Here is a 27,325-nt window from a genome sequence, read left to right as displayed (position 1 = left end):
GGCAGCATCACTAAGAGCATAACCCTGCTCGGCCTCACTCTGGCAGTTCTGTGAAAAGGTGGAGGGGAAGCTGCTCTCTGAGTGGTCAAGTCCCCACTGGGTGCCAGTGTGGCTGTGACCAGCCTGGTATGACAGCCTACTCCCTGTGGCTTGATCACATTAGTTTGGCCCGAGCATCTCTGGAAGCTTTCCAGCACCCACCCCTGCCCCGCCTCAAGCTGAGCTTTTCAGTGCCCAGCAGACTGGAAGACTACACTGGGGGGGGGGGGGCGGCAGGGGGCAGAAACTGGCCCTCTTTGTAAGTCTGTTCTGTTGATGCTCAGAGGACACAAGCCTGCCACTTTTACGGAACCCCCAGGCAGTCCCTGCTGAGGCTGTTCCTGTGGTGTGGGGTCCCGGATGCCCACCCCTCTCAAGGTTGTTTCTGCCTGGCCTCTGCCCCTCCCCCTAGGGGCAATGCCAGCCTATCTACATAGTGTTTACTGACATGTGCTCACTTCTTGAAAGGTGGACTTCCCATTGTCTGGAGGGTTGGACCTTCAGGTCATCAGCCGCCACACCCTGGCATTTCCTGCCAGCCTCTCCAGGACTTTGTTGTGAAAGCAGAGGCTCAATGAAGGCTCCTTGTCCATGTTGGCAATCCCTTGCCCAGGCCCCCACAGCCAGACCCGAGTTTCTGCCTTCTCCTCCTCCTCCTGCTCCTCCTCCTTCTCCTCCTCCTCCTCTTCATGAGCCCAGGGCTGCAGACAGACTAAACCATCTGCTGTTTGACTCCAATTCCCTCCAGGATCCTGGCTTTCTGACTCTGCCTCATCTGTGCCTTTTCCCGATACACTTGCCACCCTCCTTTTCCTCTGGTGGGCTCTGCTCATGGGCCCTCCATTCACTGTTGTGACCCAGGCTCCCCTCCGGAGGCTTCTTGTCTGCTGCTGTGATTGTTGCTGGCTGTCACCGTTTCATTAATCTTGAGCCAGAGACCTCTTGTGGAGTTGCTGCGGGCTGGAACCACCGGGCTTTGGTGATAATGCAGCCCAGGCCTTGGCCACTGCGCCACCAGGATGCCTCTCCGAAGCCCCTGGGGTGGGGGGGGCGGGGCGGCATTCCTTTCTGTCTCTGGTGCAGGGAGTTCACGCCAGCATGTGGCAGCAGTGGGAGCAAACATGCTCACCCACCTAAGCCTCCATTTCTGTGGTGAGGACAGGCCACCCCTCCCCCCGCCACTCTGGCTGTGTGGGTGGGCAGTGCCCAGCACAGGCAGGAGCCCGGCATGTGCTGTGTGTGCAGGTGTTCTTGCTGAGCCAGGAGTTGGCTCAGGGGCAGGTCTCATCACCCTGTTGGTTGCCATCTGGCAGAGCAGCCAACTTAGCACACACTAGGGCTCCATGATGTCTCTGGAAGAAAACACACACACACAACTTTAGGTCTGACAGCTGACTCGAATTAAACCGTCCTCTGAGAAAGTGGCCACTCTGAAGGGAGACTTGCTCTCAACCCCCTGGAGCAGCTGGCTCTGGGGGAAGGGCGCTCACTTCCGTGGGGTAAGCAGGGCTGCTGAGAGCTCTGTGGCCAGGCCCACGTGGCCTCTTACATCAGGACAGATGCTGAGCGCCTATCAAGGTGCAGCCACCTTGACCTTGGGCCAAGCATGAAAGAGCAAGCAGTACAGGCAATGACAGGCCTCTCTCTCTGCTCCTTCCGATGGGACCATTGTTATCGCCCACACCTCCTGCTTCCGCAGGGCTCACCCTCTGGTGCTTGGGTGTTTCTGGGTGTTTCTGTGCACGCCTGGAAAAGGGCTGGTAAAAGAACTCCAATTAGTCAGTCTCCTGGCTTCTAGACAGCTCCGGAAACTGGACCTGCTAGAGGAGGAGCGGGGCCTGCCGCTTGTGTGAGGTGTTGGGTCATCTCCAGCTCCATCTCTGAGCTGCCCTGCCCTGCCCTGCTGACCAGTCTGCAACATGACACCCAACCCCCAGAGTTTCGCCGCCTCAGGATCCCCACCCCCTGCTCCAAAGGACCCTTGCATGCACACATTCATTGAAGAACCCTGGCTGTGGGGGCGAGGGGTCTCCAGCAGATGTTTTAACATTTCAGATGAGGAGAGAGTCCTGTCTTCTCTTTCCTGTGGCGCCTCCAAACGTGGCTGTGTTTAGGCCGCATGTCTAATTAGGAACAGCTGCCCTGTGCCCCTGAGGAGCTCATGGCGCAGGACAAGGCACTGGTGCGTTGTTAGCACCTTGGAGACCTGACAGAAATAGATGCCCCCACCTCCAGAGTATGACACACTGCTGAAAACTGCAGTTGAGCAAAGGCAGGAAGATCCAGGTAGGGCCTAGGCCCTGACTTCCCCAAACCTGTTTCCTAATCTATAACAGGTGGTCACTAGATGCCTGGTCACTGAGCCCCTCAAAAAGTGTGGGGAAATGAGATGAAAAGGGAATGGCATTTGCCCATGTCCTTCATGCCCTCCCCCAGCATCAATCACAGACACCGGTCCTGAGCAGGGCTCCCATGTGGTGTCAGCTTGCCAAGGCAGCCGCCAGGTTCGGAAGCTATGGACCCAGAAAGGAAATTGGTTCAGAGGTTGGTGTTGAAACCATTTCTACCCTTGGGAAGGTTGGCCTGTCAGTGCTGTTAGACAGGCCTCGCTCCATACCCTGTGGCTCTGGGAATTGGCACCATGCAGCCTTGGAGGAGGCAGGGATCCTGCAGCAGCAGAACTTGCCGTGGTCAGAATAGCAGTCAGCGTGTGCTCTTGGGGTGCTGCCTGTGGATGCCTGTACTCCCTCTACACCTTCCATAGTGGGGACTGGTTGTGTCCACTTTGACAGGTGAAAACTGGGGGCCCCACTGCATCTGGGCATCAGGTCCAAAGGACTCGGACTGGTCTGTTCTGTCAGATGAGAGTCTCAAGCTGGGCACCCATGTACCTGTCACCACAAGGGCCTTGGGGCTAGAGTAGATGGGCCATGACAGGTACATTGTTCCAGCCCCGAGTCCTTCCTGACACTGGCTGGACTCTTCAATTGACACCAGTAGAGTCTAGTCCACTTGCCCCCTTAGCAGTCTGGACACAGAGTCCAGGCATTGGCAGACCCTGTGGGAGGGGTCAGGTGACTACCCCAGGCCTCAGTGGCCATTGTTCAAGGTCACAACAGCTGGACACACCCACCACAGGCAAAGTAGAGACTTATACTTAGAGAAATAGAAGGTAGTGGCAGAGTGGGCGCCCCAGTCCCTCCCCACCCTGTGATTTGAGGCTTGGTGTGACTTCCCAGACAAAGCAGGTCGGAAAATTAGAGGTGAGGGGCCTGCATTTCCAACCTGGCTCCTGCAGGTCTGTGCCAGCCTCTCCCTGCCCAGAGGCTCTGGGGCCTCCACTTCAGCCTCGTGAAGCAGTCAGGGCTTCCAGCTCCCCGTGTTCCTGATACATACTGACATACTGGAAGGCTGGCCCTGGTCTCCTCTGGCAGAAAACCACCTCTTAGCTCTCTAGGTTCGCAGATTCCAGTGTCACTAAGATACCCAAGCCTTCTCTGGTGGCAGCTCTGGCCCTCTCTCGCCCCCTCAGGTGTCTGTCTCTGTCTGAGAGTGCTGGACATTAGGGAAATGCCCGTCCAGGGGCAGCTAGGTGCAGGTGAAAACACCAGGGGTGCACTGGCTCATTGCCACAGCTTCCCAGAGCCAAGCTCCACTCTGGCTTTTTTATTCCTAAAGGACAGGTAAAGATATACTTTTCTGTTCTTACCATGTGTAGCTTTATGGTTTGGTTTGGGTTCATTTTTTTATTTAGATATGTGTCCAACTGATTTAAAAAATATAGATTTAAGACTGTGCCCATAATTTTAAAAATTGCATATATTGTGGCTGTTAGGAATCAGAATCCACAGCAAAGGGGAGGGTAAGGGTAAATCTGCTTGACATTTAGGTGAATAAAGCTACAGCAGTTAAACACCAAAATTAGCAGAGCTTCCTGGCAGCCAAAGCAAAAAAATAGTACTAATGCTCAGAGTTGAGCACTGGAGAAAAATGAAGCTTTTTGAAATGAACCCTGAGTCCCTGTCCCATCTAATCAGGAGGCTCCTGTTTTCCTCCAGGCTGTGTCCTAGGTCCCAGCCCTCCTGACTCTGTGCCCTTGGGGCAATTGCCTCATCTGCGAGCTAAAGGGGTTGAGTGTATTCCTTCCAGTTCTAGCATTCTCTGATTCTAAAGAAAGTGTTGTTTGGGTTTTTTTTCATTCCTTCTCCATTTGTATTTCCACTTGAAAACCTTTCTCTTCCCAAGGTCAAAGAGAAATCCCCACCCTGTCAATTTCATGTTTCTGCTCTCTGCCTAAGAGGCATGAAATCACAGCCTGCCACCCAATATGAAAGGTCATTCTCCATGAATTTATAGAGAGGGATGTTCAGATAATGTGTGACTTTAAACATGGACACCAACTCCTCTGTGACACCAGTCTCTGCCCCATCACTGATTGGTCTGAGTAATAAGAAGGATAGGTTGGTCATTAGAGACATGGGGGGTGGGGTAAGGGGTGGCGGCTGGCCTGGCCTGGGGGCCCATGACTCCTGGGGGATGCTGGTAAACCATGTCTGGGAGGGAAGATGTTCCCATAATGGATATTGTTCTCAGGGAAAAGCAGGTGCAGCTCCCACAAGCCCAACCTGCAGGAAATCATACTGATGCTCCTGGCTTCCTGCCATCATTAAGTTTCTTCTGTACCGGTGTCTTTATTCATTATTTAAAGCCACTAAAAATAACATTGCCGTCACCCCTGCACTGGCACACAGTCTCCGTTCACCATCTTACATCCGGTTCTCGGCTCCTTATCCGAGTGTATCCGCATGCACCCTTACAGCCCGTCACCAGAGCTGCACTGTTACAGGCCACGTGTGGGATGCTGACATTCTCAGCACTCTCAAAACAGGGAGCAGAATCCCCTTTGGGGCGCTGCTCACGTGCCCAGGACAAGTCTGGGAAGCCCCACAGTATGTAGCTTGCCCTCGACACAGTAAACAACCCCAACACATAACAGTCTTCCCTTTTATCTTCGCATAATTTCATGCACGCTTTCCCATGGAGCTACATAATCTTCAAATTTATCATTATAATGGCTGTTTAATATTCCATCCAGTTAACATGCCATAATTTACTTAACTGTTCCCTATTGTTGGACTTTAATGAAAATTTGGATTCCCCTTGTAAATACAGGGAGACTCTGGTTTTAGTGATTACCGTTATGCATGATGCTCCCCGCCCCCCTCCCCCCAGTCGTGTGCTGTAACTCTCCCTGCATCAGGGACCTATGAATGCACTTACAACCATGACTCCTGTGGGAGCGGTGCCTTCCCAGGCCCCTCAGATTGAATAACTAGCTGATCCACTGCAAAGGCCTTCCTTTCAGTCCTGTGTTTATGTAGCATACCAGTCTCTTCAGAATATTGTGTAATGCTAAACTGGATGCGCTGGGCATATTATACCAGCTACTTTATCACTGTTATCAGGGACTTTCATAAATTAAGTGGCTCTCGGAGGGTAAAGAGTCGTTTCTGGCTGTCAGTTCTCATTCATTTACCCAACCCACACTCAGAGAGAGAGCTGTTCGAGGCTGGGCTCTCAGTGTGAGCCAAGCAGGCAAAAGGCGCTCGTGATGTTTGGGGGCCCCGTGGAAGAGCATCTGTGAGCCATGTTGCAGTGCCTGAGAGTAAATGATGCTTCCGACACAGAAAGTTGAGTAAGCTGCCGAGTGTTTTTAGGGGCTGACAGTTCTGCTTGTAAGGCGGGGTGAATGGAAGGCCAGGTTCCCAAATAAAGCCATGTCTTGCGGAAGCACGGGCCACCTTTGCCTGCAGCAGGCCCCGTTGCAGGCCCTGGTGCACAGGAGGGAACCTGCTTTTTGGCGGCGTGAGAACCAGGTAGTGAGAAAGGGGAGGTAGGGTGGGGGTTTGTTTTGTTTGCGGGGAGTAGGAGTGGGGTGGGACAGGAACCCCAATCCGTTTCTGTCAAACCAATTCCAACTCATGGCCAGCAACCCCGGCCATGTGTCCAAGCAGAAATACATACACACCCTCACTCCTCAGACTTCCGTCTGCTCAGCAGTCAACCTCATTAACTGCTTGTGTCACTCAGGGGCTCTGCTCTCCAAAGAAAGCAACAGAGATGATTCTTCTTAGTTGCCAAGGAAAGTGTCTCCGTGTGGCAGTCCCCCTTCAGCTGCCCGCACTTGGCAGGCTCTTCACCAGAGGGAAAGCAGGCCCTGAGCTGCTCTAGTAGTTGTTAGTAGTTGTCTCTAGTAGTTGGTTTTGTTCTCATTTGTTTATTTCCTGTTTGTTTTGACAAAGATGAGTGCTTTACAAAGTGGTGATACAAAGTTTTGTTTTTTTCCTTCCTTGTAAAAGTGAAGCAACCTAGTGTTACATAGATAGTAGCCTAGGTGGTACTTCCAACCTGCAACATTAAGGCTGGCAAGGGTGCTACTCAGTGACCCCTAGGGAGCCCTCGCATGGTTGGTCTTCCCCCATCCCTTTGCGCTGACCTGAGGACGCATAAAACCCCACTCAGAAGCAGGATTCTTGGGAGAAGTTAACGTTCATTTAGCAGCTGCTCTTGTTCAAGACCCCTCTGTGTGCCATTGGAACCCCATTTGGGGTGCCTCAAGGTAAGTTTGGGGCACCTCGATCTCATGGCCCTCTGGGTCTAGCTCTTGTGGTATTAAGTGTCATCTGCTTTCACCTCTGGACCCTTCTGGTGCCCAAGGAAACATGGCTTCCCACACCCCTTCCAGCCTCCTGGCCATCCAGGCCCAGGCCCTGCCCTTCCTGGAAAGTCCTGGCCCTCATGAGAGAGGGGTGGGCACATGCGCAACAGGAGCTCTAGTGATGCAGTGATTAAGTGCTCAGCAGCCACTAGAAGGTCAGTAGTTTGAGCCCTCCAGCAACACCATGGGAGACCCTGCAGAGTAGCTCCCCTCTGCCTTTAGTTGGCGCTGTGAAGCAGAATCAACCCAGTGGGGGCAGTGGGCTCAGGTACGTGGGCCACTCATTTGGAAAGAGTGGGCTTCCTCCAGGCAACCTGTGGCAGGCCACAGCCTTACCCCACGGCTGTCCCTGTGCCCCTGGCAGGCCCTGGTGCCCAGGAGGCATTTGTGATCAGTGCATGCAGATAAACCTGTTTGACTAGGAAGCACCTGGGTTAGCATCCCAGCCCCTCTGGAATGAACCAGATGCGCGTCTCCTCCCTCAGAGCCTCGTCTAGAGCAGCAGTTACCCAGCTGGAGCCAGGCCAGGTGTCCTCTCCGGAAAGTTCTGACCTTTGTTGCTTATTCAGAAATGAAATCTGACAGCCACTCTGAAGCCCTGTGGGTATCTTCAATCTGACAGGAGCTGGGTGGATGGGTGGGCACAGGGAGGCCTGGAAGGGGACACTCAGTGCTGGGGATGGGAGGGAGGGGTGAGAAATGGCACCCTTGGGTGTCCTGGGATCTCCTTGCTTTTAGTTCTTTTCATTGATTCTGTGAGTGGGTGGAAGCTCGAGGTTTGTTTGGCCCAAACTCCTCTGGTCACAGGTGGGAATGAGTGAGAACTGGAATGGACAGAGACTCCACTGGTCTGGGCAGCAAGGAGCTAGGGCTCTGTATGTCCTGACCAGTCTCCAGCCTTACCTGGAAGCTGTCTTGGAGACTGGATGAGCTTGGCGGGCAGGAGGAAGCAGTGTTTGCAATGCATGAGAAGCCAGCTGGTGAGGGATGGACAATACCTCCCAGAGACCTGATCTCACCTCCGTGAGTGGTAGGTAGGCTCTGAGCTCCAGTGGGGTGGCCCAACGGAGGTCCAGTGTGTTCCTCGCGTCCCTGACATCCCTGCTTCCTCCCCGTTTGCCCACAGAGTTCCAGAGGCAGGAGAGCGTCCGCTCCCAGCACAGAGGCATCCAACTGTATGACACCCCTTATGAACCAGAAGGCCAGAGTATCGACTCAGACTCGGAGAGCACAGTCAGCCCCCGACTGCGTGAGAGCAAGCTCCCCCAAGACGACGACAGGCCCGCAGATGAGTACGACCAGCCCTGGGAATGGAACCGAGTCACCATCCCTGCGCTGGCAGGTAAGGAGCCCGGGGCGGGGGCCCACTCCCTGCTGACCCACACTCACGGCTCACCCTGGGTCAGGGCAGTGGGCACAGCGCATCCCAGCCCTCAAGACCAAATCCAGGGCTTGATATTATCGTCCAGCTGTGTAGTTAGGGGCCATGCAGTCAACTCCTGCTCACAGAAACCCCATGCGACAGAATCGAGCTGCCTCCTCGGGCTTCCTTGCAGCCTCGCAGGGCCTGTTGGGCTTCCTGTACATGTCCCTGGAAGACTATTCCTCGCACCACACCAGAGTCTACTTTGTAGGTACTAGTCTCTTGCCTGCTAGGCTGTGAGATTCTTGGGGGGAGGCGCCTTCTCTGCCCATGTCCTCAGCGCCTGGCCAACAGCCAGAGACAAGAACAGTCATGTGGATGAAGGTCCTTGATAACCCCAAGTCTCATCCATGCATTTTACACTGCCCCTCCTGACACCTAAGGGAAACCAAGCCTGCGCCCTGCCAGGGCTGATGAGAGGCTGGGGGCTTCCCGAGAGAGCTTGATCTCAGCACACACCAGGACCTGTTACATAAGGACCCACTGGTCAGAACTGGTACCTTGCTGCAGAAGGCTGGTCCCTGGACAGGGCCTTTGAGTGTTCTGACCCAGAGTCCGAATTCCCTTTAACAAACTCCCTGGTCATGTGTGTTCCATTGAGATGCGCGCCCCTGGGCCATCATTTCCCCACAGGCACAAGTCAGGCCCAGACTTGTCTGCTCTGGCTCGAGAGTGGTTTCAGAAGGTCTGGAGTAGCCTCGCCTGAGAATGAATTTCTGAGCCCACGGGTCCATTTTGTACATGGCCTCAGGTGGTGACAGAGCTGCTATCACCAGTGTCACTGCAGGTCTGATGTAGATTCAGCATCATGCAACACTGATAACACAGTCTTGATTCCTGGGGCATAAAATCAAGAAGCTGTCGCAGTCAGGGCTGGAGGGACTGTGAGGTCACCAGGCTTCAGCCGTGATCACAGACTCGGTGACAGTTTGCTGGGCACAAGCCAGAGCACCCTTGTTCGTTCTTCTCTCCAGAGAGGAGGTGGAAGGTGTTTTGGGTGGTGGGTACAATGGCTGAGCATTTAGCTGCTCGTCCAGAGGTGGGCAGTTTGAACCCACCACCTGCTCTTCAAGAGCCATGATCAGTTCTGCTGAGGATCACCCCCTCGGAAACCCTGTGGGACAGTCCTGGACTGGAATGTATGCACGTGTGGGAGGCACAAGCTGGTGGCCTGGCCCGGGAAGTGAGGCAGTGTGTGGATTGGCCTCAGCCCCATCCTCCAAGTCAAATGCCTGTTGGGAATACCTCCCTCAGGTTCCCCTTCTTTCTTCCAAGTCTGGAAGCCTGGGAACAGCTGTGTGAGATGCAGCTGGCTGGGCAAGATGGTTTTCATCCCTTACCCCCTCTCAGCGTGGCTAGCTGAGTGAGGAAACCTGGACAGAGAAGTTTGTCAATGTTGTCAAATTTTGAAAGGGGGATGGTGGGTCACAGGTGTGGGATGTGGCCTGGGAAGACACCCAGAGGGCAGAGCTGGTCCCACCTAGCTCATAGGGAATTGGGGTCATGTGACTTGGGAGTTTTGCCCATGGGCCTGATAGCGCCTAAGGGAGTGTCCCACTAGTGGAGGTGTGTGAGTCTGAGATTGACTGTGACGGGCTAGCTGGTGGGGGGTGCCTGGATGCTGGCTGGAGGTGAGAGACAGGGAGACTTCTGAACACCACCATGGTGACTCCATTCATGAAACTTTTCATCTTCCAAGATGCTGCCTGCACCCCACTGTTGATCAAGCCCCGGGCATCCACCTTGCTCACCTGTGCTCTGAGTAGTCATCTGCTGGGTCAGCAGGGTCCCTTCTGGGTCATACTCTGGGGCCCAGAGCTTGAGGAAGGCTAGATAATCGCTTCCTGCTGTTGCAGGGTGTGAAGAGGCCTTTGCTTCTTGAGAATGGCAGTCTTGCCGCTCTCTGTCCTGGGCCCAGAAGCATGTGATGAGTTTGAGAAGCAGGTGACGAGACCCTGTGAGTTGTCGGCAGAGTAAGGATTTTCAGCATGAGGAACACCCAACCCCAGGTCCAGAATCCTGGCCTGTGGAGCCCAGTGTGGGACAGATGCTGGCAGGTGGTACAGCTGGCGTGGGGTGAGCTGCAGCCCCCTGCCTCTGTGGAGGACGGTGTGCTTCCTGTCACCATGTCAACCCAGAGAGACACCTGCCTGCCTAAGCTGTCTGGAGCCTGCTCCCACCCGCCTCTGACTCACCCCCTGAGAGTCTTTATAGCAACAAATTACACAGCCAGCAGGTGGGTCTAGAAATGGCCACTTGCCCTGCCCTCCAGCTCCTACTCTGCCAGATGCCACACTAGTCACATCAGAGACTGGGGTGAGAGTCTGTCCAGCCCTGGGATTGTCTCCTCGGGGACGGCAGTGGATCCAGCGTGGATACCGTGAGATGAGACTCATGGTGAAGGATGCATGCCATTTGTTTCTTCCCATCTCTGAAAGGCCTCACAAAACCAGCTCGTCATCTTCTGCTAGTACTCAGCAGGCGGAGGAGCACCGTCCTCATACCATCGTGTGTGTGTGTGTGTGTGTGTGTGTGTGTGTGTGTGTGTATTGGTGGGGGCTGGGGGGCAGGTTTCAAAGCACCTCCTAGAGGAGCCAGGCAGGCCTTACACAGAGAGTAGTTCAGCATTTCCTTGTAATCCAATGAGCAGAACTAAATCAGCTGCTTTAATTATTTGCAGTTGCCTCTGAGAAGTAAGCTAGCACTTCATCAAAGAGCCAAATGGCAGGCGAGTGTAGAGAGGAGCCCCAGAGACCTCTCTGAGAAGCAGTCACTTCATTTGCAGCTTGCCATCTGAAGATTTCTCTGCAATGGAATTACTTTCCAGCAATGTCCTGGGCTCAGCCAGTGACAGCCTGCCTCAGTGGAGATGACAGACAGATGACTCAAGCTGTGCTCGGCAGAGTTGTTTTGTAGATTTGTCTGCCTGCCACACTGGCTCCCAGGTGGGTCTCCGTGTCCTAGAAAGCTTAGGACAGCTTCTGGCATTGTGGGGACCAGCAAGCCAGTGGGAGGGGGTCGGGCAATCCCAAGTTGATGGCCTGTACCACCAGACGCCAGCCCTCAGACAGGTGGTTTGATGTCCTGGAGACTGTTTTCCCATCTGCAAAATGGGCAGCCCCAGCTTTGTCACACTGCACCTTTGTGACAACCAAAGGAGACTATAGGCCCTAAAGGGCCATGCATATTAGAGTTAGTATTGGAGTTAAAGGAAGACTTGCTGTAGTAAATACAGTTTAATTTTATATTCGTTAGATGTTCATGTGTGAGGACAATGGGGTCTCCTGGTGGGTGTTATTAGATGTTGGTCTGCGAGTCACAAGATTAGCAGTTCAAACCCACCAGCTGCTCCACGGGAGAAAGTTGAGGCTGGGTGCGCTCTAAAGACTTACAGCCTCTGGGGCCCTCTGTAGGGTCTCTGAGCTGGAAATGACTCAGTGGGTGTGGGCATGAGAATAGTATTTGCATAAAGAGGTATTTAAAGGGCACCTGACACATTGCTACCCATTGATTCCAACTCACAGCTCCACTGAAAGGTCAGAGTCAAACCACCTGATGGGGTTTCCGCTAGGCCAGTGGTTCATACCTGTGAGTCGCAACCCCTTTGGGGGTCAAACGACCTTTTCTCAGGGGTCACCCAATTCATGACAGTGATGAAGTAGCAACGAAAATCATGTTATGGCTGGGGGGGGGGCGTCCCCATCACATCAGGAACTGTGTGAAAGGGTCGTGGCATCAGGAAGGTGGAGAACCACTACTGTAGGCTATCATCTTGACAGAGGCAAGCTGCCATATCATTCCCCGTGGAGCAGCTGGTGGCATCGAACTGCCAACTTTTTGGTGAACAGTGCACGTACCTACTGTGCAAACAGGGCTTTTTTTTTTTTTAAGAGGGCTCTGGGACGCTCGCCTGTTGGGTCTGAGTGAAGCCTGCATGCACACAGGGACCCCAGTGGATGCCGTCAGCATCACCTGGAGGAAGTGCCCCATAGTAGAGGGTTTGGCCCATCTGAGGTTGATGCATGCAACTTGACATGTCTAACAAGGGCCTGGGGAGCCCTAGTGGTGCCGTGAGTTAAGCACTGGTTGAGCTGCTAACTACTCAGTGGATGACTGCTCCTGTGGGGCTTTCCAGTTCAGTCGCAGAGACCCTGTGTGGGGATGGATTTGTGGCAGGGAGTCTGGTTCGAACATCATCAGCTCGTGCTCGTGCTGCACACTGGAGGGGCCAGGCTTTACACACTACTGGCCCAGTTCTTACTGGATGTTAGGTGTCAGGCAGGGGGAGGGAGGGGAGAAGATGATGGTCAATTCAGGTGATACCAGCTTCATCTCTAGGAAGCCTTCCTAGCATGACCCATCCCTTCCCCGCCCTCATCCAGGCTGGGCTGGGGCTCTGCTCTCTGCTCTTCCACACACTGCACACGTTGTGTCTGTTCCGGAGCGGCAGGATCAACATCTATGACTGTAAGTTTCAGAGGTGCTGATGTCAGGGTTCTCGGGCAGGAGCCCCTGGAGTTTTGACTCCTTTCCAGCCTCTTCAGGTGAGACTAGCTGGGCAGAGAAAGTAAGGGCCCAGATAGTCAATTGCACGTGTGAGTCATCTGTGAGCCCGCTCCATTGACTAATTGTAAACAATCCTACTAAGATTACTAAGGAAGGGAGAGAAGGATGGGAAAGGAGCATTTACTGGGCACCACGCATGAGCCGGGCAAGGTTAACCCATAAAGGCCTGCGAGGAGGATGTTGTCTCTCCCCTCCCACAGGTGACACCACCGAAGTTCCGAGAAGGTGCCTTGCCTGCTGTAACTGCGCAAAGTGACAAAGCCATTGCTCTTGCTCCATCCATAGCTGTGTGGGCATCATGAGTATTGACAGGGTTGGCTTGAACACTGCCCTCACCTGGAGCCCGTATGAGATGGGCTTTGTGATTGACACAAAACCGCGGTGCCCACTCCATGTTGGCCTGGTGACTTGTCATTGTCACTGTCGAACCCAAATGTTCTGGTGCTGTTAGCACTGATGCTCATCAAGACACTGAACCACATTCGCTGTTCCCACTCCTCTCCGCACCAGGCCACATTCGCTGTTCCCACCCCCCTCGCTGACTCAGCCTCTGGGCAAAGTCAACAGGCCCAGCCTCTGCAGAAGGAAGGCTCCGAGGGAAGGCTGCTCAGACCTGGCTCCCACTTGACGCACCAAGATGCATGCCCCCACCTCCACTCCGTCCCTCCTCCTCCCTCTTGGCTCCGCTCACTCCCATGATGCTTTTTGCCCCCTGCATAGCTTCCCAGAATGTCTTAGGCCTGTAAGGAAATTAGCAATTGTGTTGCTACTAAGAGCTCTTTGCTATGTAATGAGTAACCATTACAATTAATGTTTAACACATGTGAACAGCTGGTCTGCTGAGGAAAACCAAACCTCCTGCCATGGAATTGATGCCAACTCATAGCAACCCTGTAGGGCAGACAGTAGAGCTACCCCTGTGGGATTTACAAGGTTTGAAATCTTTATTGAAGCCAACTTCCACCTCTCTCCAAAACGGCTGGTGGGTTTGAACTGGCAACTTTCTGGTGAGCACCCAGCAACCAGGTGCTTAACCACTGTGACCCCCGGCTGCTTCTGCCAGGAAACCCACTGCTGCCCAGTCAGTTCCACTTCATTGTGGACCTGAGGGAGACTGATCTCACAGAAGCAGACTGCAGAGCTTCCTCCGTGAAGCTCCAGGTGGGCTCGGGCTGCTGACTTGTTGGGCCTGCAGCCAAGCACTTTAACCACTCTGCCACCGGGGCTCCTCGGGTTCTAGGTAGGAGCTGGCACCACTCGCCTGCTTCAGCTAGTATGTCACTGAAGGACAGGTTTTCCCAGTGGGTGTTTGTTTGACATCTGAATGAATCCTTTTAGTAACCTAAACGCAGAAGCACTTCGGTTCACCTGCTCCTTACATTGATGGATAGAGATGTTCCTCCAAGGACCTTTGTCTCCTGTGGACAGAGAGAGAAAGAGAGAGAGAGAGAACGAACTCCACAAAGGCTTGGAGACGCCCAGCAAGTCTGAGACAAGCCACTGCTCTCCAGATAGATAGTTTGTAAGCTCCACCTGGCGCAGAGTAAGCACTCAGATATTTATTAAATTATTGAATGAATTGCTCAGGAAACCAATCCCAGGTTGGGGGGGGGGGCAGAGCTGGTATTAGAACCTCAGGCATTAGAACCTCAGGCATGTTTACACCCACAGTTTTATGAAACAAACCTGTCCACTCCAGGTGAGCTCTGCGGAGACAGACGAGGGCAGGGCAGTCGTGACTCTGTGGACTGACTACTCATGCTGCCACCTCTGGTGGAAGTCCCTGTGAGGATTGGGATGGGAAAGGCTGGAGAGCCTGTGGGAGAGTGTGTCTAGCCAGCCTCTGGCCTATTCCCTCTGTCGTCCTGTCTGCCACCTGCTCTGAGCCAGAGCCTTGATGGAGACAAATGCCCAGCCTGCTCTGTGCAGGTCCCCACAGGCTTGGGGGTGATGTCATAAGAGTCACTTCCCAGGCATTAGGCCCAGCTGTTTACGGGGAAGCTGTCAGGAGACACACTGCATCCTAGGAGCAGACCTCCTCCATCTGTCTGCGTGGCCACTTGTTTTGTCCAAGGTCCCGGGTGCTGGAGACATGAGGTCTGGCATGACACCCCTGTGTCTGTGATGCTGGCAGGGTGACCAGAGCAAGTTGCTGGATAGTCGTGTGGCCCGCCCCAGAGACCGCCTACATGCAGAGCTGGGCCGTCAATTTTGGCGTCACCGTTCCTGTCACTGTTGTTTCTGAGAGCAGCTTGTGCAGTGGGTTGGATGATGCTGAACTTGACTCCCGGGACCCAGGAATCCTGGGTTCAAGTCCAAGGTGACTTTATCCAAGTCTGTGCTTTTTCCAGAAGTGGGTGATTGTTCTGTGGCTTGATGTGGCAGCTGTGAAGGTGCCTGCACTTAGGATATTGAGTCATTTCCATCAGGGTTATCATCAGGTTTCCTGTAGCCAGCAACAGCCCCTGGGGTGGGGTCTCAGCACCCTGGGCATGCACAGATAGAGCACAGAGACACGCCTCCTTCCCCCAGGCTCACCCCAGTCCAGGCCTGTAGGCACGTGTGGACAGCGTTCCCAGAACCTGGCTGTGGCTCAGAGCCTGCCTGACAGCCTTCCCAGTGACCTACCCCTCGCTTCCCCACACAATGGGGACTTCTGTTCCTGGGCACCCCACCCCGAGTGGCAGTACAGTGCCCCAGGGCCTGCGTGTGCCAGTGAGGTGAACACAGAGGCCTCTTGTTGGCGTCCTGGGAATGCAAAGCAAACATTTGCTGAGCGGCTGTTTTACAGGCCGACTGGAGGGCGAGCGAGTGGGCAGGCAGAGCAGAAAGGGAAAATGAGGCCGGCTCTGACTGCAGCGAGGGGACATCAGCCTCCAGGCCTCGGCTCCTGCTTCTGACTGGGGTCCCCCCTGCCCAGGGTCCCACCCCCCCATCAGAGCCACAGTTAAAAGAGCTCAGGCCTCACGCGTCTGGCTCTGAGGCTCACTGCCCTCCTCCAAGACCCGAGTTCTGATTTGATACCTGTAAGTGGAATTCCTGGGAGGGAGATGGGTCTGTGTACACCCATGAACGTTCAGTCACTGAAGTGCTGGAGGGTCACTATGCGTCAGAGTCAACTCGATGGCAGTGAGTTTTATAGGTAAATTAATTAGGTTCTGTCACTCTTAACGATGCATGCGGGTGGCTTGGTGGTGGTGGTGTGTGTGTGTCTTTTTTTCTTCTCTCTAAATGCAGGTAGTCTTGTGAGGGATTGTATCTTTATCTTTTACAGAAAAATCACTAAATTAGAAGTATTGCCATTTTAAATTGCAGATTAAGGAAAAACTTAATTAGAAGGAATGAAAGCAGTTGTATTTGGAGCTTTTGTTCCTTTTTTTTTTTTGCTGCTGAATCATGGCACTTAGAGTTTATATATTTTCATTTTAGGCGAAATGATTTGCCTAATTAAGCCTGTCACTCATCACCACCTGTTCTCTCTTAAATACATAGCTATATTATTAAGCTTGCAGCAGAAGCTTGCAAGTAAATGTATAAATTAATTCAGTAGGGAATTACAGTGTTGACTAGGATGTTATTAGGTTTTATCCAGTTTATCTGCTATGAAAACTGATCTCCCCCTCCCAAAAAAAAAAAGTAAAATAGTAGCTCATTAAGTGTCCTGATCCTGAGCACTCATTCTGTCACAGGCTCAATACTAGACACTGAGGCCAGTCACAGGCACAGACAAGGGTGCCGTGGGGCCCAGAGTCTGAGAGCAAGGTGAGTCAGGAGAAATTGCAGTCGGGTAAGGCTTCTTGAAGCAGGTGACCCCTGAAGAGCAAATGGAGTTGTTCCAATGGAGACTTACATAGGTTAAACATAAGAGGGGTGCCGTGGCTATTTGTGTGAAGGGAAGGCTTGTTCAGAGGCAGGTGCCCCCAGGGAGGCATAAAGTGGGCTGGCTGGAAGCCGGGGGTCATCCTATAGGTTGTGCTGAAGCACATGGGTCTCCTCCTCCCCGCAAGTGAGCATTCTTTGCTCCACACCCTGGGCTCGCTGTACGCAGGAGGAGGTTTGTTGCAGGCAAGAGCAGAACTGTCCGCTTTCGGATTTTTAACCAGGGGAGCCCTAGACGCTCAGCTTATAGTGCACCTCGTTCCTCCCTTGCCCCAGAGAAAGAAGCCTGGAGCTTTTGATTGATGGTCTTCCCGTTGCCTGGAGCAGCCTCTGGCAAGTTGTGAAGTTCCAACTAGGACAACCAAACCCATCCCACACGAGCACTGACCTCTGGGCTGAGATCCCTCAGGGTAACCGTGCTGTCTTTGCTCTCTCCCCACAGCCCAGTTCAACGGCACTGACAAGCGGCAAGCATCCCCCTCGCCTTCCCGGGACCGACGGCTCCAGCTTCGAGCTCCTGGAGGGGGCTTCAAGCCCATCAAACATGGGAGCCCCGAGTTCTGTGGGATCCTGGGAGAAAGAGTGGACCCAACTGTGCCCCTGGAGAAGCAGATGTAAGTTCAACCGACAGCAGTGCTCAGCCATCAACACCCCACCCCCAAGCATTCTGCTTCCACTCTGCTCTTTTCCTCACTTTGAGAACTCAGGCCCAAAGAATGGCAGTGAAAGGGCCTTTTGTCCTGGTAACACTTCCAGCTGCTAACCAAACCCACCAGCCAGAAAGATGGGGCTAGTAGCCTCAGAAAAGAGGTAACTTCAAGAGCCCTGTCTGGTTCGCTATGCACTGGACTCAAAGGTGCTGGGTGTTTTGTTGGGGGTTTAGTCCGGGGTCAGTGCCTCCAGCAAGGTGGTAGGAGATAGAACCCACATTGGAACCCACACTGCCGAGCCCTGGCCCTGAGCTCTGCACCCGTTTCCTCCCTGCCCTTGGATGCCAACAGCATGCCACTCCATTCACCCCTCCCTCTTACACCCTTGTCTCAAAGCCAACGAGTTCTTATGAAGCCAAATGTGGCCTAAACCCCATCTCATCCTGATTGGTTTGCTCCACAGCTGGAGTTTAGTTGGGCAAAAGCCTGTACACCTGTGGGGTGAGGTTTCTCAGTTCCTCTCCTGCTTCGCTGGCCCATCACCCCCACCCCCACCCACCCACCCCCACTCCCTCATGGGCTTCACCTCCTGAAAAGCCCTCGCCTCCACACTCACCTAGCTGAATCACCTCCAGAGCCAGGTACAGTCTCTTAAGCTGCTCTTCGCTCTAAGTTTGACCAACTAAGGTGGCCAGTTTCTCACTTGCCCTGGCTGTCTGGACTACAGTGAGAGGCTGCTCTTGATGCCCAGGCACCTGGTGGTACTCGGTGGTGTGCTGTGCTTTGAGGTGTAGCTCATCCTCTTAGCAAACATATGTGTAAGAAAGCACACCATCTCCTCACTGTTCAGAAGCAGACTTTGGCTCAGAGGGCAGGCTCAGTACACACTCCACACACTCCCGTTCTTCCCTCACCCTCACTCTCTGCCCACCCTGTGCACACCTGGCACAGCACAGGCCTCTGTGGAACTGGCTCCTTGTGGGTTGTGCCCACTCCATGTGGCCTATAATGGCCCCAGTTGGGGACTCTGGTCCTGGCCAGGCAGTATGTCCCCTCACCCCCGCCCCCCCCGCCCGTTAGTAGGATGCAGAGCTTTCCGAAGGATGCAACGCCCCCTCTGCAAGCATATGCTGAGATCTGTGGAGGCTGGCCTGCTTGGGACCCAGCATGCCGGGACCCTCCCAGCAGGTGGCCTCTTAATCACTTCCCACAGCCACGCAGATTGGCTGGCAGGTTTTGCGTATTTCTGATCAAAGGGTGCGCTTTCTCATCAACAAACAAAATATGAGGCCAGCTGCCTAGGGCTGTTCCCAGGCATCCTGACCAAGCACAGCCAGGACTTTGACTCAGCCGGTTCCTCCTCTCCCCTGGCCGGACAGGCCTCTGAGAAGCTAGGCCCTTGAAGGGCCTCTGACAGGACCCTCGGCCATGCCCAGAGCAGCCCCAACATTTTCTCCCTATCTTCTCTTCTCTAGAGATCATGCTGGCCTCTTCACTAAGAGGCGAGATAAGGTCAAGTTCACCTCTGGGGGATCCCTCCTAGTCTGTGCTGCCCTGCTTGGTTCAGGAAAGGCAGGGCTCCAGAACAGTGCCACATGCCCCACTTTCACTGGGTTATTGGGTGGAAGCCACAGGCTTGGCTGGGTGCCCAGAACACCTGCCTTCCCATATGGGCTGGTGACAGCCCCACCTTCCTGCCTCCACATGACCAGCAATGCTCTTGACCCTCATGGTGTTTAAAGGGAGTGAACGGAGATGGTGTTGGCCCAGTATCCCTAGGCTCTAGCTACTGCCCCTCTGCGGACAGGAACGTGTCTGGGTTCTCACTACGCTCCTAGTGCCTAGAACAGGGCCTGACACCTAATGCACCAGACAACGGACAAATCCACTGCCATCTAGTCGATTCCACTCTAGTGACCCTGTGAAACAGAAATGCTCCTTAGGGTTTCTGAGACTGGAAACCCATACATAAGCCTCATCATTCTCCCTTGGAGCAGCTAGCTGCTGAGTTTGAACCACCAACCTTGCACTTAGCAGCCCAACTCTTCCAGGGCTCTGACAGCCCCTAAGAGGTGCTCAGTAAGTAACTATGGGGTGAATGAGCACATTCTTGAGCTTCAGCTTTGTTCTCTGCCTGCCCTCTCCTCCACTCGTTCCTCTCCCACCACACCTGTTTCCTGCTCTGCTCCCCTGGCCGATACTGTGCTGGCTCCTCCTCCTCTGCTAGACCTGAGGTGGAACTTCCAGGGCCGCGTGTCCAACTACAGGCCCACACTGCTCCCAGGGACCCCACCTCTACATCCAGCTGCTGCTTGGCATGTCCACCTGGCTGAAGGTGGGGCCTGTCTGTCCTCGTGGGTTCCCGGCCCTTTCCTCTAAACCCACTGCTCCCCCTATGCCCACAGCTCAGGACAGCATCGCATCTGCCTGGGGGCTCCTTCCATCTTTTCACCTCACACCCACAACTGTCAACATGCCCTGCCAGCGCTTCTCCAGATACAGCCAGAATCCCCCTCCATGTGGACCATGCAGCAGCCTCCTACCTGGTGTCCTCATTGTCCCTCTAGCCCCTGGTTGGTCTTTAATAAGGTCATGAAGAATGAGTCGCATCCTTATTCAGAACTCCTCATGGACCCCCGCTATGCTTAGAATAAGATCCCACAGCGCCCCTGGGCCCCGGACTCTGCCTCTTGCTGTGCCTTCACCAGGCTCTGCAGCCCACACTCAGGCCGTTCTTGCAAACCTTCTGCTCTGTATACAACCCAAGTTCGTGCCTACCCCTGGACCTTGGCACATTATGTTTGATCTGCAGAAAAACTTTAACTGGTGACTGGCTCCACACCATTACAGGTCTCGGGTCACATACTGTCATCTCTTTAGAGAACCCCCCTCCCCCAATTTCTTCTAATGTAGTCACCTCCTCCCACCCTAGACCCCTTCTCATCAAGATGGCCCAGTTCCCAGCAATCCTATAGTAGAACTGCCCCATAGTGTTTCCAAGACTGTCATCCTGACAGAGCAGACTGCCACCACTTTCTCTCGCAGAGTGGCTGCAGGTTCGAACCACTGTGAGCAGCCAAGCACTTAACCACTGTGACATCACTCCTGCCTTCCACCTTAGTCACTTAGCAGCTCTGCTGCATGCCACGTGTCACTGCCTTGGTGCTTCCAGCTCTTCATCCTGTGGGAACAAGGACATCATACTTGGTGAACAGTCACTGAGCCACTGCTCTGGCCAGCTGCTTGTGGTCCAGCCCAGCATTTTCTTTTGGGAACCTCCTGCCTGGCTTCTTCCAACAGATACATTCTGCTCAGGCCCAGTGGCTGATGGCTAGCCCCACAGAACTACCAGTAACCCCTCTGCTTAGCTCTCCTTTGACCCCACATCCTGGCCCTTCTCTGTGTGTGGTAGCCAGGCAGCCGAGGAAGGAACCAGAAACCAGATTCTGCTTCCCCACCAGGGATTATTCATAACAGGCCCCAAGGAGCCCACCTCTACCACCTCCCCTGGATTTACTGCCGCACTCCAGGGCACTTCCCTCGAGAGCCCTTCTGGGCTGTTCTCTGAGGACCGCTCAGCTTCAGTGCCCCAACTTATTTTCTGTATGAAACGACATTTTTGCCAGCCCATTGAAAGGTGAAATTTCTTGGAGAGTCAGAAACTCAAAAACCAAACTCCCTGCCAACGAGTCCATTCCTACGTGTGGGCTGTTAACCACAAAGTCAGCAGTTCAAATCCATCAGCCACTCCTAGGGAGAAAGATGAAGCTTTCTACTGCAGTAAAGATTGACAGTCTCAGAAACCTACAAGGGCAGTTCTACCCTGTCCTGGAGAGTCGTTACGAGTACTGGAAAGCAGTTTTCCCCAAGTTCTGGTCTCTCTCCCCTCCGCCTTGGATTGCAGTGGCCTGTCCTTTCTAGCACATGCCCAGGCTTTAGTGTCCCTGAAGCAGTTTCAGTACACACCCCCCATGTCACTGTCTCTCTGTGTCTACAGCAGTTTCCAGAGGAAGGTGACCCCGTGCCCCGCAATCACTCCCTGCGGGTGTCCAGCTCTACAGTGAGTGGCTTGGTCACATTCCCGTTGGGCAGCAGATCGTGCTGCTCTCTCAGTGACAGCAAAGCTGGGGTTTGTTGGTTTTCAGGTTACAATTAGATGGGGGCCCTGGTGGCATGGTGGCTCAGCACTCTGAGCTCCCCGGCTGCTCTGTGGGAGAGAGATGTGGCACCTGCCTCCGTGGAGGTCACAGCGTGGAAGTCCCTGCCCTCGAGGGTCACCCAGTCGGGGCAGCAGCCACCTCTTGTCATACCAGGGGCTAGCTGCACACAGCCACAACAGAGGCTCGCTCCCGTATCCTGTGGGCCTTCAGCCAGGGAATCGAAGGGGGTCCTTGGGGGGCTGCCTACACAGCAGGGACTGCATGGTTGTGTGCAGCTTCAGCCTCTTCCTGCTCAGGGGCAGCTGCTCAGCCAGTCTGGGAGGGGCAGGCCTAGGGTGTCTGGGCTATGGGCCAGCCGCCCTGCTGGTGCTGACCCCTCTCCCGCTTTCCCCCAGATGGTATCATGGAGCCATCAGCAGGAGTGATGCCGAGAACCTGCTGCGCCTCTGCAAGGAGTGCAGCTACCTGGTGCGGGACAGCCAGACGAGCAAGCACGACTACTCCCTCTCCCTGAGGTGAGTGTGCCTCCCACCGCCACTGCTGCCGCCCCTGCCTCCCCTGGGATCCAGGAGGTTTTAGAGGGGGGGGTTGTTTTCAGCGAGGATTCCCATTTAAGTGACCAAGAATGGCTTCTGTATTGGCTGTGTGTTTAAGATGGTGTGGTAGACCTTGCCCCTCCCCACTCCCCTGGTGAGGACTGGATTCTCTCCACTGTCCAGACGAGGAAACTGAGGCTCAAGGGGGGGTCCAGGCAACACTGGAGGCCAGCTGGCCCAGCCTTGCAGGTGGCACTGGTGTGGGAAGGTCTCTGCTGGTATATGTGCTTGTGGCCGCTTTCTTAGCCTTTGGCCTTCCTGACCCATAGGATGGACGGGCCTAGGCTTAGCAAATGGGACCAGAGAGAGTGTGTAAAACTCATCTTATGGCTAGGAAGACGAGGCCAGAGAAGGCAGGATCTCCCAAGGACAATTGGTGCCAGGGTAGGGGGTAAACACAGGCCCTTGGTCAGCATAGTCCACTCAGAGCATTGAGGACCAGGCCCCTGTCCCTGAGGAAGTGCTGTGAGGCCCTGCAGTGGCTCCGGCAGCCTGGCCTGCTGCAGACAGTTTGCTGAGTGCTGGAGTGAGCCAGGCACAGGCTTCACCAAGGGGCAGTTGCAGAGGGGCCGCGCCCAGGGTGCTCTGCAGGCTCCTGTCACAGCCCCAGAGGCCAGCTCCCTGTCCACCCCTGCTTTGTGCCATTCCTTGGTCAGTAGGACCACCTTGGAGGGGCGGCTGACAGACGTTCTGGCTGCAGGCAGCAGGGCCCTCAGTAATGGTGGCCTGCCTCTCACCCCATGGCCAGCCGGCCTTGCAGTCTGATTGAAGCTCAATCTCAGAGCTATGGGCTGGAGTCTCTCTTACTGCTCACGGTGGACACATCGTCCGTGCCTCCCTAGGGGGTGGTAATTGATGGATTTGAAGGCTGCCATTGCCCCTGATGTCCCATTTTGCCCCTTCTGTGAGCTAAGCCGCCCTCTGCCTTCCAGTGCTCCCAGCCAGGGGAGGGGGACTAAGGAACACCACCCTGGAGTCTGCCAGGACCCAGGGGGAAAACCCAGCTGTCTGGTGCAGGGTCCTGCCAAGTCTGCAAACCAGTGGTGTGACTTGGGTATTAGTCTCACTTGTAGGATCCGGACACTCAGCGTTCTGCATACTCACCCCAACCCCTACCCCCAGGAACCTCACCTGACCTTCTTGCCCTTAGAGAGGCCAAGCCGGGCAGGGGCCACTGGATTGGGCTGAACTGGGACTGGGACTGGGGCATCAGACTGAAGAAGGAGAAGTGGGCTTGCCTCCTCACAGTCCTGTTCCCATTGACCAGTCCCATGACCACCCTGACTGTCCCTTTACTGAGGCTGGCCCCGCCTTTGCCGGCCGCCACCATCCATGGGGCTGGGTGGCACTGCCTGGCGCAGACAGATGCGGGAATTCCAGCTATGCTGCCATGCCGCCTCTGGCCCCTGGTGTGTGAGAAGCAGCTTGGGCTTGGCCACGCTTCCTTCAGCGTTTTTCTCAGCCCCCTGTACCAGCCTGTGCACTGGGTTTCAGAGGGGGAGTGCCGGGGGTGAGTGTGTGGGTGGGTGGTGAAGCTGCCAGAAGGAGGTGTTCATGGGCCTTACAGAGGGGACAGGGTCTCCAGGCAGAGATGGCTAAGGGGGTACATCTCGGGAGGGGGGCTTGCAACAATGACAAGATGTGGGAGAGGCTTAGCAAGTCTTGAGTGACCCACATGGGGGGGGGGGGCAGGGAGACACAGTTTGAGCACAGGGACCCAGCCCACATTTGAACCCCCTTTACATCTGTCCACTGCACTTCAGTTTGCACATGTGACCTGGAGCACATGATGAGGGCAGGAGGAGCCCCCCTCTTTCCCCTCAGGTGTGGGAGCTGAGTCCCTGCCCAAAACCTGCCCCCACCCTTCAAGGCTTCCTGACATCCAGTTAGAAGATCACAGATGTCACCTGTGCTCTGTCCCTGAACTGCACAGATGGAGACAAGACCCAGAGGGGACTTATGACTGGCCTAAGGTTGTCCAGCTGGCATTAGCGCTAGTGGCTGCTTCCCACTGTGGGGGCTGTCACTAAAGGCACCCAGCACTGGCCCCTGGGTGCCATAATTCTGACCTCAGCCTTTAGAAAGAAGTTGGCAAAACATGTCAAACTCCTGAGACGGTTTCCTGTCTTTGGAGAGGCGGGCCATGGGAGAAAGAAGCGAGATCCTTGAGAAGTCTCATAAAAGGACTCTTCGGGCCTGTGGGCCGTGGAGGGCTCTGCACGAGGTCTAGCCTCATGACTTTTTACAGAGGGGTCTGCACCAGGAGAGGGAGAGTGCTCAGACAGGCGCCCAGAGGGGCTGAGGCGAGTGGTACTCGGCCTTGGCAGAAACCACAGCCAGGGAGGGCGAGCTATTGTAGGGCATGGCCCTGTCCACCTCTTTTGAAATCCCCAGAGGCCCCTGCAGGCAAACTGGCTTCACTGACTTGGGAGCCTTGGTCTGTTCCCATGGGGTGGTGACTCTGGCCTTCAGTACCGGCACACTGGGACTCTCGTGCTAATGGAAAGTGGGTTAGGGCTGCTCTTTACAGTGTGCAGCCCAGGAGACTGTGACTGGGCTCCCCAGGGAGTTCTGCTCAGCTCCCCAGCCTCTCTCGGAACCAGCACTCAGCAGCACCAAGGCCCCAAGCCAGGAAAGGGCCCTGCAAAGGGGTGTTGCAGGGCGTGGAGGGTGAGGGCGGAGAGGGCAGCGGGGCTCGAATGGCCCAGAGGAGGGCCCAGAGCCGAGCTTGGACAAGAGCAGTAAGAAAGCCCTCTCCTGGGCCTGGGAGTGACCAGGCCAGGGGACTTGGCTTCACCCTGCGGGACCGGCAGAATCCTTTTTCTGGGCTGTTGTGACAAGTAACGCAGCTTGCTAAGTGAGCCCTGCACACATCAGGTGCCGGGCAGGTGCTGGTCCTGCCCCTCCCAGCTCCCTGGACCTCTAGCAGGCACCTTGGAGTGCATCTGAGCAGTGTCTGCTGGATCTTCTACCTGTATGATGAGGGTTTGGGGTGCTGGCTACCTGTTTCAGGGTTTCTGTCAAGTTGCCCCATAGTGCCCATGTGTGTCTGCTTAGAACCGGCAGGGGGAGTATTGACTGGTGGGCACCCAGTTTTACCCAGCCGATGCTGCTTGGGGCCCCAGTGGAGGTAGGGGAAGAAGGGGGCTGATGGGCTGCATTCCAGGAGGCACTGGGCCAGGCAAGGTGAGGGGGCATAGGAGCTGAGGTTGTTTTTCTTTCCTCTTCCCCCCCCCCCCCGCCAGTGATTTATAGAGTGAGAGAGAGTTTTCAAACAGTGGGCATGTCTGGGTCCAGGCAGGCCAGGCAAGTGATTAATCTTAGTTTGTTGCTGCTGACAGCCAGGAGCAAGAAATAATAAAGGTTCACAGGATGGGAAGGGGGTGGGACTGGCTGTTCACCACCGTCTATCAGGCGGTGCTATCAGGGAGCAGCCTTCTCATCCCCTGATGGGGGTACATCTGAGGCCCTGAGCCCCTGATAGCTTCCCTGATGCCCCAGGGCCATAAGTGAGCCGAGCAGCCTCAGCCCTCAGCAGGGCTGCTGAATGAATGGCTGCACTCCCTCCTTGCCCAGCACACCCTCCGGCCGGGCGCCTGCACTGCAGTGCCAGCCTCTTTCCCAGCCCTGCCCCTGCGTGGCAGTGGAGCCTCCAAGAAGGCTGGCCAGTGATGTAATGGCACAGCCATGCTGTTCTTGGACACGCACACACACGAGGAAATAGCTTTCTCATCCACAATTTCCAAAATACCCCCTCACCAATACCCCACCACCCCGGATAGAGGCCGCAATGGAGACCCAGCTGCCAGGTCAGGCTGGCTTGAGCTCTTGAGCCCCAGCTTCACCACTTACTAGCAGAGTAGACTTGGAAAAAGCAAATGAACTTCTGGGCCTTGGATTTCCTGCCTGCAAAATGGGCTGGTGGCTTCATGTTGAGAGAATGCACGTGAACTGCCTTAGCTTGTGGGCCCCCTTCCTGCCTCCTCCCCCCACCCCAGTGAAAGTGCATTCCTGGGGCCTGCTGTCTTCCTCTTGAACTTCCAGAGCCGCAGGTTGCTGGGGGCTTGCTCTGGGCCGCCCTGGGTCTGACTTGGAGACCTCAGTCCCACACCCACATCCTTCACAGCGGTGGGTTACTGCTCTAAGAGTCCCCAGGACCCAAATGTAGAGCCACAGGGTCCCTTTTTGGCAGTGAGTGGGACCTTGGTAAGTCGTTCACCGGCTCTGATCTCCCAGTAGCTGGAGATGATGTTGACCTCAGCAGGCATTCTTTTTGTCCCCTTCTGCATCTCCAGCCACCATAAGTCAAGCATGCCACCCACCCCCTCCCCACCCCGAGTTTGTTCTGGGTCCCTCGTCATCTCGCACTGCAACATGGGTGCAGCAAGCTGCTCTGGGAATAGCGCTCGGTAGAGAGCCTGTGATTTAGAGGACAGAAACACACCTTGTCCCATCACCTGTTAATAGCCTATACAAGTGGGGAAATTGAGGCCCAGAAAGGTGCCGGGCTCAGCTGCCTCCCGATTCCAGGCCAGACCCTATCATCTGGCTGCATTTGAGCTGAGGGAAGTGGACTTGCTGTCCAATTGACGTGCAGCATCTCTCCGTCTACAAAGGCATGAGGAACTGCCGCAGGTGGGAGTGAACGCTGCAGGCCAAACGGAGGCCCTGCTCACGCTTCACAGGGGACAGGGGTACCGTGAACTTGAAGATGCACAGATGCCTCACAGGAAGGAAGTGTGGGCCCTCAAGAGGACACAGGAATATTCAAGGCATTTCCTTTTATTCCAAATTACTGGGCCCTGGCTCCCTGTTACCAAACCAACCACGCCCTCCTGTTCCCACCGCTGGTAAGGCCTCCCCAAGCACCTGCCCTCCCTGTTCACATGGGACCACTGCTAGGCTCCACCACTGCCCCTGCTGATCTGGGACCTGGCGGTATGAGTGGAGAAAGAGCCCTTGGGCCCAGAGACCCTGGTTCAAATCCTGGCTTTACCTCTAACTAATTAGCTAGGACGTCCGGGCCAGGCTTTGATTTGTTTGCTCACTCTTGAGCACACTTCCCGCACCACCACCACCCCGCTTTTGCCCTCCAGACTTGAGGGAAGGGTGTGCAGGTTGCTGCCGGGGCCCAGGGCCAGGCAGGCCTCTCAACCCACTGTTCCCTTGGGGCTAGGGGTCGCTCAGTGAGGCACTGGACAGTGAGCCTTGACTGCCGCTCAGCCCTGATGCTCAGGGACACTCTGTCAATGTGAAGGCCTCGGGTCACCCTCCCAAGGTGTTGGCGAGGTCTG

General features: G+C 55.0%; 1 protein-coding gene across 1 annotated transcript in view; it reads left to right on the top strand.

Annotated features, from left to right (window-relative positions):
• Nucleotides 1-27,325, top strand: part of SHB (SH2 domain containing adaptor protein B) — a 115,657-nt gene that overhangs the window by 77,996 nt on the left and 10,336 nt on the right. The window contains exons 3-5 of the mRNA XM_075560188.1: nucleotides 7,884-8,099; nucleotides 17,068-17,239; nucleotides 21,831-21,950. Of these exons, the coding sequence (XP_075416303.1) occupies nucleotides 7,884-8,099; nucleotides 17,068-17,239; nucleotides 21,831-21,950 (508 nt within the window). The remainder of the gene's footprint in view (nucleotides 1-7,883; nucleotides 8,100-17,067; nucleotides 17,240-21,830; nucleotides 21,951-27,325) is intronic.

Source organism: Tenrec ecaudatus, chromosome 10 (genome assembly GCF_050624435.1).
Source record: "Tenrec ecaudatus isolate mTenEca1 chromosome 10, mTenEca1.hap1, whole genome shotgun sequence".
NCBI lineage: Eukaryota > Metazoa > Chordata > Mammalia > Afrosoricida > Tenrecidae > Tenrec > Tenrec ecaudatus.
The sequence above is the reverse complement of the archived record's forward strand: the minus strand, read 5'-3'. Positions and strand labels throughout refer to the sequence as shown.